Source organism: Leucoraja erinacea, chromosome 20 (assembly GCF_028641065.1).
Source record: "Leucoraja erinacea ecotype New England chromosome 20, Leri_hhj_1, whole genome shotgun sequence".
NCBI classification, from domain to species: domain Eukaryota; kingdom Metazoa; phylum Chordata; class Chondrichthyes; order Rajiformes; family Rajidae; genus Leucoraja; species Leucoraja erinaceus.
The window spans coordinates 1,733,258-1,745,831 of record NC_073396.1 but is presented as its reverse complement, the minus strand read 5'-3'; the positions used below and the strand labels follow the sequence as shown (position 1 = coordinate 1,745,831).

Below are 12,574 nucleotides of genomic sequence, written 5' to 3'. Positions count from 1 at the left end.
GGCCATTTGGCCCTTCGAACCAGCACCACCATTCAATGTGATCATGGCTGATCATCCCCAATCAGTACCCCGTTCCTGCCTTCTCCCCATATCCCCTGACTCCGCTATCTTTAAGAGCCCTATCTAGCTCTCTCTTGAAAGTATCCAGAGAACCGGCCTCCACCGCCCTCTGAGGCAAAGAATTCCACAGACTCACCACTCTCTGTGAGAAAAAGTGTTTCCTCGTCTCCGTTCCAAATGGCTTACTCCTTGTTCTTAAACTGTGTGGCCCCTGGTTCTGGACTTCCCCCAACAGCGGGAACATGTTTCCTGCCTCTAGCGTGTCCAAGCCCTTAACAATCTTATATGTTTCAATGAGTTTGAATCTTGTTTAGAATCAAAAGTACTGATCTTGAAAATTCAAGAACAAATTGGACTTCTATAATTTTATTAATCTTTGAAACATCTTCCTACAATTATGATCATCTGGTATATCACAGTTGTGTTAGTTTCTTGCATTATTGATTATTACATATTATCTACATGTTATGTCAGGACTGTCTTATGAAGAAAGACTGGATAGACTTGGTTTATACTCTCTAGAATTTAGGAGATTGAGAGGGGATCTTATAGAAACTTACAAAATTCTTAAGGGGTTGGACAGGCTAGATGCAGGAAGATTGTTCCCGATGTTGGGGAAGTCCAGGACAAGGGGTCACAGCTTAAGGATAAGGGGAAAATCCTTTAAAACCGAGATGAGAAGAACTTTTTTCACACAGAGAGTGGTGAATCTCTGGAACTCTCTGCCACAGAGGGCAGTTGAGGCCACAGTTCATTGGCTATATTTAAGAGGGAGTTAGATGTGGCCCTTGTGGCTAAGGGGATCAGAGGGTATGGAGAGAAGGCAGGTACGGGATACTGAGTTGGGTGATCAGCCATGATCATATTGAATGGCGGTGCAGGCTCGAAGGGCCGAATGGCCTACTCCTGCACCTAATTTCTATGTTTCTATGTTTCTATGTTATGACGTAATGTGGCCGTAAAGCTGAGCTGCAAGGAAGAAGTTAATTATTCTGTTCTTGACACGCGTGACAATTAAACACTCTCGATTCCAGAACCAGGGGCCACAGTTTGACAGATGACAGAGTCCAGAACCAGGGGCCACAGTTTAAGAATTAGTGGTAAACCGGCCCCCACCGCCCTCTGAGGCAGAGAATTCCACAGACTCACAACTCTCTGTGTGAGGAAGAGCGTTTCCTCGTCTCCGTTCTAAATGACTTACTCCCCTTATTCCCTCTTGTGGTTTCGAACACGAGTAGCAGCGGCACATGCCGTGAATTATGGGACGATGTATCACATCTGCAAGTCTCCTAGTAAATTATCTTTGAAACGTGGAGGTAATTGTGAGATGTGAGGTGTTAGACTGACCAGTCCGCAGACGAGTGTTACATTAGCAGTGCTCTCTCTGGCTTTAAGGATAATTTATATGCCTCAGCTCCATGCCGTTTTAAATCAAGCCTTTAATATTACTATATGTTCAGAGGGATTTAGAAAAGCGTAGTAAATTGTCGAACAAAGTTCTCATCTTGCGACACTTGAATTATTTTAGCAAGGGGCTTTAGAATCTGTCACTGCATGTCAGGATTTACAGGGTAGTTTTAGATTTATTTGCACTGGTGCTGTTTTACAGTCCTGATCATTTCTGACGAGTTCATGGGTTTACTTGTAGATCGGTGACTAGCAACATTTAGTGCTTCCAATTTGAATCTGAATCTTGCAGAAACAGAAAGTGAAATTTGAAATCGTACGCAGTGGTTATAAGGAGGAGACATCAAGAACTGCAGATGTTGCTTTACAGAGATAGACACAGAGTGCTGGAGTAACTCAGCGGGTCAGGCAGCATCTGTGGAGAACATGGATAGGTGACGTTTCACAGAGTGCTGGAGTAACTCAGCGGGTCAGGCAGCATCTATGGAGCTAAGGAAATAGGCAACGTTTCGGGCCGAAACCCGTAAGGGTTTCGGCCCGAAACGTTGCCTATTTCCAGAAGGATTTCGGCCCGAAACGTTGCCTATTTCCAGAAGGATTTCGGCCCGAAACGTTGCCTATTTCCTTAGCTCCATAGATGCTGCTGCACCATAACTGAGTGGGTCAGGCAGCATCTGTGGAGAACATGGATAGGTGAAATTTCACAGAGTGCTGGAGTAACTCAGCAGGTCAGGCAGCATCTGTGGAGAACATGGATAGGTGACGTTTCACAGAGTGCTGGAGTAACTCAGCGGGTCAGGCAGCATCTGTGGAGAACATGGATAGGTAACGTTTCACAGAGTGCTGGAGTAATTCTAACATCTCTAGAGAGAAGGAACGGGTGATGTTTCGGGTCAAGATCCTTCTCCATGTTTGCCTGAGATACTGCCTGGCCTGTTGCGTTACTCCGGCACTTTATGTATTTTTTTGTTCACCAGCATCTGCAGTTCATTGTTTCCACAAATAAATGAGATTGTTGCTTTCTGCACGCCATTAGCAAGAAGGATGTTATTGGTGGGTAATTGCAACATGATTGATTTAGAGCCTTGTAATGCATCATAATTGACCATTCTTGGACACTAAATGGACAGAGCAGAGGATTGGATCCAGAGCTATTTAACTGTAACATGGTTATGAGTGAATGAATGGCGTTGTGAGTTACAAATGTGTGCTCTTGGGGAAGAGAGAAACGGCTAGTTAAAGATCTTAATTGAAAAAGAGTCTCGGCCCAAAACGTCACCTATCCACGTTCTCCACAGATGCTGCCTGACCCGCTGAGTTACTCCAGCACTCTGTGAAACGTCACCTATCCATGTTCTCCACAGATGCTGCCTGGCCCGCTGAGTTATGGTGCAGCAGCATCTATGGAGCGAAGGAAATAGGCAACGTTTCGGGCTGAAAACCCTTCTGGAAATAGGCAACGTTTCGGGCCGAAACCCGGAAGGGTTTCGACCCGAAACGTTACCTATTTCCTTAGCTCCATAGATGCTGCTGCACCCGCTGAGTTACTCCAGCACTCTGTGAAACGTCACCTATCCATGTTCTCCACAGATGCTGCCTGACCCACTGAGTTACTCCAGCACTCTGTGAAACGTCACCTATCCATGTTCTCCACAGATGCTGCCTGACCCGCTGAATTACTCCAGCACTCTGTGGCTTATTTTCAAACCGGCATCTGAGGTTCCCTGGTTCCTTATTTGAAGTGTGCTTAGATAGACACAAAATGCTGGAGTAACTCAGCGGGACAGGCAGCATCTCTGGAGAGAAGGAATGGGTGAGAGAAGGAATGGGTGATATTTATAGGTGGAGACCCTTCTTCAGACAGAGAGTCAGGAGGAGAGAGTAACGGGAGGTTTAGATAGTGATGCAGTGAGATGTAGTGTGCTTGTTTGGGAATCTTTGAATCTGAATTCTCCACCTCATTCATTCCGTCTGATGTTGAGGCAATTGAAGTTTCACCATGCAGCAGAAACGCTGAGGGCACGGAGGTAATAAGGATGGCTGATTCCGGGGCCATTAGCTGCTCTTATTCCCCACATACAACAACAATATTTACAGCAACATGCAGAATATTAAAACCCAGATCTAATGCCTGTTGCATAAGTAATCTGTGAGATGTTATCTGCCTCCCACACAGGTGATTAGGTTTAATATAGCCACAGAGATGTAATCACATTTCATCCTGCAATATTAGCCTTTCATTTTGAAATTATGAAATATTTTAAATAAGGAGCATTGCAATAATTTAATGACTATTTAAATTTTTTGCCCAGCAATATGTTGAAATGCATTAAAGGTCCTAATTGTCCTTCAAAGTTAAAACGCCCAACATAGCCAGGCAGTGATATGATTACCGTCATTCCATCTAACGAGAGGGCTAGCAGATGTATTATGCATTTTATAATATTATTTGATAACTTTATTTGATTGCTCAAGGTAGAGGAATTGCTCGGAGGTGGTGGCTATAGTATGATCAATTTTAATCTGCAATTTGAGAGGGAGAAGGTTAAATCGGAAGTGTCAGTGATGCAGTTGAACAAAGGGGACTATGAAGGCATGAGAGGGGAGCTGGGCAAGGTCCACTGGAAAAGGATCCTAGCAGGAATGACGGTGGAACAGCAAGGGCAGGAATTTCTAGGCATAATCCAGAAGATGCAGGATCATTTCATTCCATTCCATTGCAGCAGCATCTATGGAGCGAAGGAAATAGCACACTGACATACGGCATCACTTCCTGGTTCGGGAGCTGCAAGGCGTACGAACGGCACCAACTGGACAGGATAGTGAAGACCGCAAGCAGGCTTATTGGTGCTCCACTCCCCTTCCTGCTGGACATATACAGGAAGAGATGTATCAACAGAGCCATCTCCATCATCAAAGACCCTTACCACCCATCGCATGACATTTTCTCCATCCTCCCATCTGTGAAGAGGTACAGGAGCATTAGCTGCAAAACCAGCAGGATGCTCCTCAGCTTCTTCCCATAGGCTATAAGACTGTTAAATGGACTTTGCCCCCTGCCAAGTATCGCGCACAAACCCCCACACTGCAGCAGAGCCACTGTTGTGCCGCTGCCGGTCGGAACGGCTGTTGAATGTTTAGTAGAGTGTTAAATTTGGTTCATGACATGTATTTTTTAATTTTAATTCCTATTTATTTTTTAATGCAAACTGAATGGACACTGGTTGAGCAACGTTTTTTTGTTTCCTCTGGGTATGCGAATACTCAGGAAATGACAATAAAGATTTACAATTACAATTACAATTTACAATTACAATTTACAATTACAAATAGGCAACGTTTCGGGCTGAAAACCCTTCTGGAAATAGGCAACGTTTCGGGCCGAAACCCAGAAGGGTCTCGACCCGAAACGTCGCCTATTCCTTCGCTCCATAGACGCTGCCTCACCCGCTGAGTTTCTCCAGCATTTTTGTCTCCCTTCGATTTTCCAGCATCTGCAGTTCCTTCTTAAAACTGAAAAATAAGAGATTATTTTAGAAATCCTCCTTTATTTGACATTAGATGGCTTGATTGTATCAGGACGACTCTGATTGTTGCCAGGAGCAGGCAGACTTCATTGGCAACGGTGATCTGCTGAGTTGTATGTAGAAGTCAACTGAGATCTTCAGTTGATTGATCGGGAATAAAAGATGTAATGGGCACGTTCGACTCTCAGCCGAATTATTTTCTGATTACAACCAATTTTATCCAATTTGCTGTAAATTGCCAATTTGGCCAACAAGATAGAAAAACCGAGTTGAGGAAACTTCAAGGGTCGTTGGAAGAGTGAAGGTCTGTTTTTCCCCACATAATAGCATTAGTGCATTGCAGAAAAACATCCGGCAAGTTCATCAGAGAATTCTCTGCCTCAGAGGGCGGTGGAGGCCGGTTCTCTGGATGCTTTCAAGAGAGAGCTAGATAGGGCTCTTAAAGATAGTGGAGTCAGGGGATATGGGGAGAAGGGTTACTGATAGGGGATGCTCAGCCATGAACACATTGTGAAGGGACTGTTTCCACGCTGTATCTGCAAACTGTTTTACACAAGGAAGCATCACAGACTCACACTGCGGGACTTCTGAAACACTTTTTCTCACAGAGAGTTGTGAGTCTGTGGAATTCTCTGCCTCAGAAGGCAGTGGAGGCCGGTTCTCTGGATGCTTTCAAGGGAGAGCTAGATAGGGCTCTTAAAGATAGTGGAGTCAGGGGATATGGGGAGAAGGCAGGAACGGGGTACTGATTGGGGATGATCAGCCATGATCACATTGAATGGCGGTGCTGGCTCGAAGGGCCGAATGACCTCCTCCTGCACCTATTGTCTATAGTCTAAACTTCGAACTATGAACTATCCCCCACGTGCGCTGGGCTTTGTTTGGCTGGGCAGTAACATTGGCATTATTTTAAATATTGAACGGTATTTATTTCTCTGTTCATTATGTTTAAGGGAGTCAGGGGATATGGGGAGAAGGCAGGAGAATGGGGTTAGGAGGGAGAGATAGATCAGCCATGGTTGAATGGTGGGGTAGACTTGATGGGCCGAATGGCCGAAAGGTCTAAATGAAATAAAGGAATCCAATTCTAACTACTGCTGTATCTTATGAAGATAGATAGATAGATAGATAGATAGATAGATAGATAGATAGATAGATAGATAGATGGATGGATGGATGGATGGATGGATGGATGGATGGATGGATGGATGGATAGATAGATAGATAGATAGATAGATAGATAGATAGATAGATAGATAGATAGATAGATAGATAGATAGATAGATAGATAGATAGATAGATAGATGGATGGATGATAGATAGATAGATAGATAGATAGGATAGATAGATAGATAGATAGATAGATAGATAGATAGATATGCCATTTATTGTCACTATACATGTACAATGAGATTAAAAGCTGCTCGTACTCAGTGCATACATATAATTTAGTACAAAAAACAAGAAACAGAAAACAAAAACAAAAGGGAGAGGGGGGGGGATAGGTGCACAATTCTGCGGCACTATATACATATATAGAAAGGCTAAATGGTGAAGTATGAACAGGTCGTATACTTAGGCAGATGTTCTATTTCTACACATTATCTATTGGGCTGAGTGTTTACAGAGCTGAGTGCCGCAGCAGGTGAGGATGTACGGGGCATGTTTCGATGTACGAAACAATGAAACACCATTGATGTTGTCTCTCTCTCTCTGTGTAGATCTGTGGTTCCCAACGTGAGGCGTACGCCCCACAGGAGGGCAATTTCCACCTAATGTTTTTTTTTTTTTTTTTTTTACAATTTTTTAGTAATTTCTTGCTCAGAACTTTAACTGTCTTTTGGTTTATTTTCTTTTTCTTTTTCATGGATGCCATGTTCTTTTGCTGCTTGTTTAAACCAAGGTATTGGCGTTTTAAGCTTCTTCAGCTGAAACTGAGTTCACTTTTTAAATGATAAGAATTATATATCACCACATGGGGGTGGGGGGGCCATCAGGATTTTAGAGGTGATTAGGTGGGGCATGGCCAAAAACAGGTTGGGAACCACTGTGTGTAGATGGACACCAAGTGCTGGAGTAACTCAGCGGGACAGGCAGCATCTCTGGAGAGAAGGAGTGGGTGACGTTTCTGGTCGAGACACATCTACTTCAGTCTGAGATGTCCCCAATTCCTTCTCTCCAGAGATGCCGCCTGTCCTGCTGAGTTACTCCAGCATTTTGTCTCTATCTTCAGTGGAAGGGAGGTTGGTCTTTGTGTGCTGGCCTGGGCTAAATATGCATTGAACTGACCTGTGAGGCAACTTCTAACCACAGAGAGTGCGGGGGGGCTTAAATCTGTGCAAAGAGATTTCTTCCATGCTTGTTACAAAAAGTTGAATCAGTCAACTTACACTATAATTCACCAGCCCGTATGTCTCTTCACCTGCTCACGATCATTTTGAGGCAATCCAGCAATGGGGATGAAATGTAAATAATGTTTAATAGCTGCTGTAAGATTCAATGACAACGGAAGTATATGCAGAAACAATCAGTTCTACCCCCCCCCCCCCCCCCCCCCCCCCAACTCATCATCTCTGAAGCCGCACAGATCGGTGAAATAAATATTGCAACCTCAGATATAGGGTGATTTCACGAAAGGTCACTGGAGCGTAGATCCGCACCCACGTGACCGAAAATCTCAAGTGGAGGACATGCTAGACATCCGGTACATGTTAGTGGATGGGAAAACACGCACTTTCCCACCCGTTAAAAACATGGAAAACGGCCAGGTTTTGATCTGCAATTTACTGTGCCAGTCGGGGTGACCGTGAGGCACAGCTACCTAGATTTACAGGAAAAAAAAAGATAGAAACTAAGGTAAATTAAAGAGGGAGCTGAAGGTGCCAATCCAGCGGAAGTGAACAGCGGACATTTGCCGTGGAGATTTAAAGGTCCAAAATATCGGGAATTATCGCGTTTGCTCGCTGCATGTCCTCCACTTGAGATTTTCGGTCACGTGGGTGCAGATCTACGCTCCAGTGACCTTTCGTGAAATCACCCTATGTCCACATTCATCAGTCACAAGGTCATAAGTGATAGGAGGAGATGGTGTACATCTTCGGTGGAAACCAAGTAACATCTCCGCATTTTGACACTCTCTCCCTCTCCCCCTCCCTCTCTCCCTCTCCCTCTCCCTCTCCCTCTTACACACTCTCTCCCTCTCTCCCTCTCCCTCTCTCTCTCTCTCTCTCCCTCTCCCTCTCCCTCTCCCACTCCCTCTCTCTCTCGCCCTCTCTTTCTCTCTACCTCTCCCTCTCCCTCTCCCACTCCCTCTCTCTCTCCCTCTCCCTCTCTCCCTCTCTCCCTCTCTCTGTTCCCTGCAGCAGACAGATGACACCGCGCCGACTGACGGCCAGCAACAAACGCCGGTGAACGACAACACAGACAACAAGACGCAGCCCAAACGGTTACACGTGTCCAACATCCCCTTCAGGTTCCGGGACCCCGACCTCCGGCAAATGTTTGGCGTAAGTACCGCGCGCGGTCTGGTGAAGCGGGAGGCGCCGCCCTCGAGTCTCAAGGGAGAAACATAGAAACATATGTGCAGGAGTAGGCCACTCGGCCCTTCGAGCCAGCACCACCATTCAATATGATCTTGTGGCTGATCATCCACAATCAGTACCCCGTTCCTGCCTTCTCTCCCCATATCCCTTAAGAATAAGGGGCAAGCCATTTAGAACAGAGATGAGGAAACACTTTTTACCACAGAGAGTGGTGAGTCTGTGGAATTCTCCGCCTCAGAGGGCGGTGGAGGCGGAGAATTCAAGAGAGAGCTAGATAGGGCTCTTAAAGATAGCGGAGTCAAGTTATATGGGGAGAAGGCAGGAACGGGGTACTGATCACAGTGAATGGCGGTGCTGGCTCGAAGGGCCGAATGGCCTACTCCTGCACTTGTCTATTGCCTCTATTGTCTATTGATTCCGTGTTGATCAGAGCTGGCCACAAATTACCTCAGGCCTGGTTGTTGGCTCTGGAAGGTGTGATCTCAAGAGAAACAATGTGGAGAACTGTGGGGCTGGTTAAATGACTAGGGTGGGGCTAGGGGGCAAGGGAAGATGAAGATACTAAAGTAGAGAATTCAATGTTCGTACTGATGCCCAAATTAAATATGAGGTGCTGTTCCTCCAGTTTGGTTTGTCACCTATCCATGTTCTCCACAGATGCTGCCTGACCCACTGAGTTATGGTGCCTGACCCGCTGAGTTATGGTGCAGCAGCATCTATGGAGCGAAGGAAATAGGCAACGTTTCGGGGCCGAAATCCTTATGGAAATAGGCAACGTTTCGGGCCGAAACCCGGAAGGGTTTCGACCCGAAACGTTACCTATTTCCTTAGCTCCATAGATGCTGCTGCACCCGCTGAGTTACTCCAGCACTCTGTGAAACGTCACCTATCCATGTTCTCCACAGATGCTGCCTGACCCACTGAGTTACTCCAGCACTCTGTGAAACGTCACCTATCCATGTTCTCCACAGATGCTGCCTGATCCACTGAGTTACTCCATGTTCTCCACACAGATGCTGCCTGACCCGCTGAAACACTCTGTGAAACATGATAACTAGCATTGCAGCACAAACCTAAGTGCGGAAAGCACAAACAAGAGGTTTTGACAATCAATTTAACGACATATATTTTATTTATATTATGCCAATTAAATGTAATGATACAGTTTTATAACTGTTGCTCTCCACGTTATACAGATGTTTTTCTGGGCAATTTCAAATTGTTATTTAACACTAAAAATTACCTCTTGTTTTTTTTTTGTTGCAGCAATTTGGTAAAATTTTAGACGTCGAAATAATTTTCAATGAGAGGGGATCTAAGGTAAGGTGTTCCCACCTATAATGTATCTGCATGCTTATAGATCTGTGTATGTTCAGCCAAGAGCATTTAACTGTGAACCACAGGATTAACTGAACCGACCCACTAGTGAAGTCAGAACTGTGATGCGTTCAATCTATCAAACATTTTTTACATAAGCATTCAGGGCGGCACGGTGGCGCAGCGGTAGAGTTGCTGCCTCATAGCGCCAGAGACCCGGGTTTGATCCCGACTACTGGTGCTGTCTGTACGGAGTTTATACCTTCTCCCCGTGACCTGCGTGGGTTTTTTCTCCCACCCTCCAAAGACGTACAGGTTTGTAGGCTAATTGGGCAGCGTATGAATATATAAATTATCCCTCGTGTGTGTAGGGTAGTGTTAATGTGCGAGGATCGCTGGCCGGCACGGACTCGGTGGGCCGAAGGACCTGTTTCTGCGCTGTTTCTCTAAACTAAACTAACGGGCCTGTCCCACCAGCATGCGACCTGCATGCGGCAAGCGCGACCAAACCGGAAGCGGGGGCCGCGCGGAGGTCGAGTGAGTGACGTGAAGTCTGCGCGTGACGTACGGCGTGCGGGCAATTTTTGAACACGGTCAGTTTTTCGGAGCCCCGCGCGATGTCGGGACCAGCTCCGAACAACTCCATACGGCTCTGGCGATCGAAGTGGGACCGGTCCCGCGAGGCCGTACGTCTCAAGTGACCACGTTAGGCAGCGCTTGCCGCATGGAGTCGCACGCTCGTGGGACAGGCCCTTTAACATTCGATTTAAAGTTTGTATTAACCTTGACATTTTCTGCACATGGATTTAAACATTTGTCTTATTGTAAATCCTATAATATTTATCCAGAAGCTTAATGCGAATTTTTGAACAATGGTCAAATTTTGTAAATGTTTTCCGACACGTCACTAAAACCCTGACCTGTCGAAAGCAAAATAGGTCAGGGTTTTAGTGACGTGTCGGAAAACATCTACAAAAGACCGGCGAGCGCAGAAGCGCATATTCCACCCCCCCTGGGTACAGTGCGATGAGTTAACGCTCACAACCTCATGCCTGACGTGGAAGCCAGTTCATGCAGGTGGAGGGGTGGAGGCGAGGCAGGACCTGCTCTCTAAACCCACACACACAGGACGAGCTCGGACAACTCTGGTCATCAGGGGGTGGATGTCCACCTGGAGGCTGGCAGCGAGCACGTCACATAATCGAGCACAGAATCACCCTCTCCAGCCCAGTGGATGTCGGCAACTTTGCAATGTCCGACCATCGAACTCAAAACTGATTTGGCTCTTAATTGTTCATAACCAGAGATTTTTTACTTTCAGTTTCTGAATAGGAATGTCCAATTATGATATTCATTTGAATTGGGATCCTGATTGTAATCTCGATCGAGGCTGTCAATGCTAGATAATCCCTGATGTTACATGTTTGTCCCTTCAGTTTATGAATCTCCACAGCATGCTCATACTAGACAGCGTTTTACAATGTAATTGCATTTAATTCTGTGCCCACATTGTTTTCTTGGTCGGGGGATATTTAATTTCCTTTTGCACGATATAAGTGACTCATCTCATTTTCTTCGGATTTCAGTCTTTTATTTTTCCCTGTGGGGAAAAACGCTTAAAATGAAACTCATTCCGATTCCATCTTTCCTGACATTCAACTTTTCTTCTTTCTTTTGATGAACGGGGGTTTTTTGTTTCGGGTGAGATCACGGGGGCGTACCTCAACTTGAGACAGGGGTACTGATTGGGGATGATCAGCCATGATCACATTGAATGGCGGTGCTGGCTCGAAGGGCCAAATGGCCTACTCCTGCACCTATTGTCTATTGAGACAGAGAGACAGAGAGACAGAGAGACTTGTTCACATCTGACCCATCTATCAATACTGTTATATATTTTTCCCTATCTGCATGTTACAGAAACAAAGCAAGAACAAGGAAAACAATTCTTGGTTTCTTGGTCCTGCAAAATATTCCAAATGGAATTTAAACTGTGGAGGTGGTGAAGGGAGGGCTTAAGCCAGAAAGGGTTATTGGGAAGAAAGAGCTACTTTAAATGTAGTTGCATCTGGTTGGGTAACTATAGTTGGGTGGAGATTATTCCATGCTTTAATTGTGTGTGCGGGGGAAGAACGAATTGCTGTCCACATCTGTCTTTGTAGCCGGGATCACAAATTGGACCGAATGCCCTCGTCTGCTCCTAATTGGTTTGGGTTTGGTGTAGGTCTTGTAGTCTACGTCGAGCTGACCATTTAACATTTTGTAAAAACGTTACGGTCAAACGGTGAGCTTCACGTGTGTGTGTGTGTGTCTTGGAGAGGGTTCCCCCCACCCCAGACCAGAGAATTCAGAAGTTTGGTGACACTCGCTTCTCTCTCTCATAGGTGTTAGTAACAAATCGAGCTGCCTGTCTGTCTTTGGACATGTTCGATGGAAGGAATGTTTTTGTTTGTGTGTGGGTCCCATGCTGCAACTGCGTGGTCCATAACAATAAACGGGAACTGAGTGCTGGATGATTTGTTTACTGATGTGCATGTTGTTCTCTCCTTCTCCGACCTGTGTGCAGGGATTTGGTTTTGTAACGTTCGAAAACAGTGCTGATGCAGACAAAGCGAGGGAGAAGTTACACAGCACGTTGGTCGAGGGCCGTAAAATAGAGGTGCATGTCCAATATATTTCCCTTCATCTATTTTAATGTCCGCTTCAACACCATTTGTTGTT

At 45.6% G+C, this 12,574-nt stretch overlaps 1 protein-coding gene across 9 annotated transcripts in view; it reads left to right on the top strand.

The window, feature by feature from the left end:
- rbfox1 (RNA binding fox-1 homolog 1) overlaps positions 1-12,574 on the top strand; it is an 899,382-nt gene that overhangs the window by 796,029 nt on the left and 90,779 nt on the right. For 8 of the 9 annotated variants that reach the window (XM_055651004.1, XM_055651005.1, XM_055651001.1 and 5 more), the window contains 3 exons: positions 8,357-8,500; positions 9,803-9,856; positions 12,420-12,512. In XM_055651004.1, coding sequence (XP_055506979.1) covers positions 8,357-8,500; positions 9,803-9,856; positions 12,420-12,512 — 291 coding nt within the window. The remainder of the gene's footprint in view (positions 1-8,356; positions 8,501-9,802; positions 9,857-12,419; positions 12,513-12,574) is intronic. The other variant, XM_055650998.1, reaches the window with a different exon arrangement.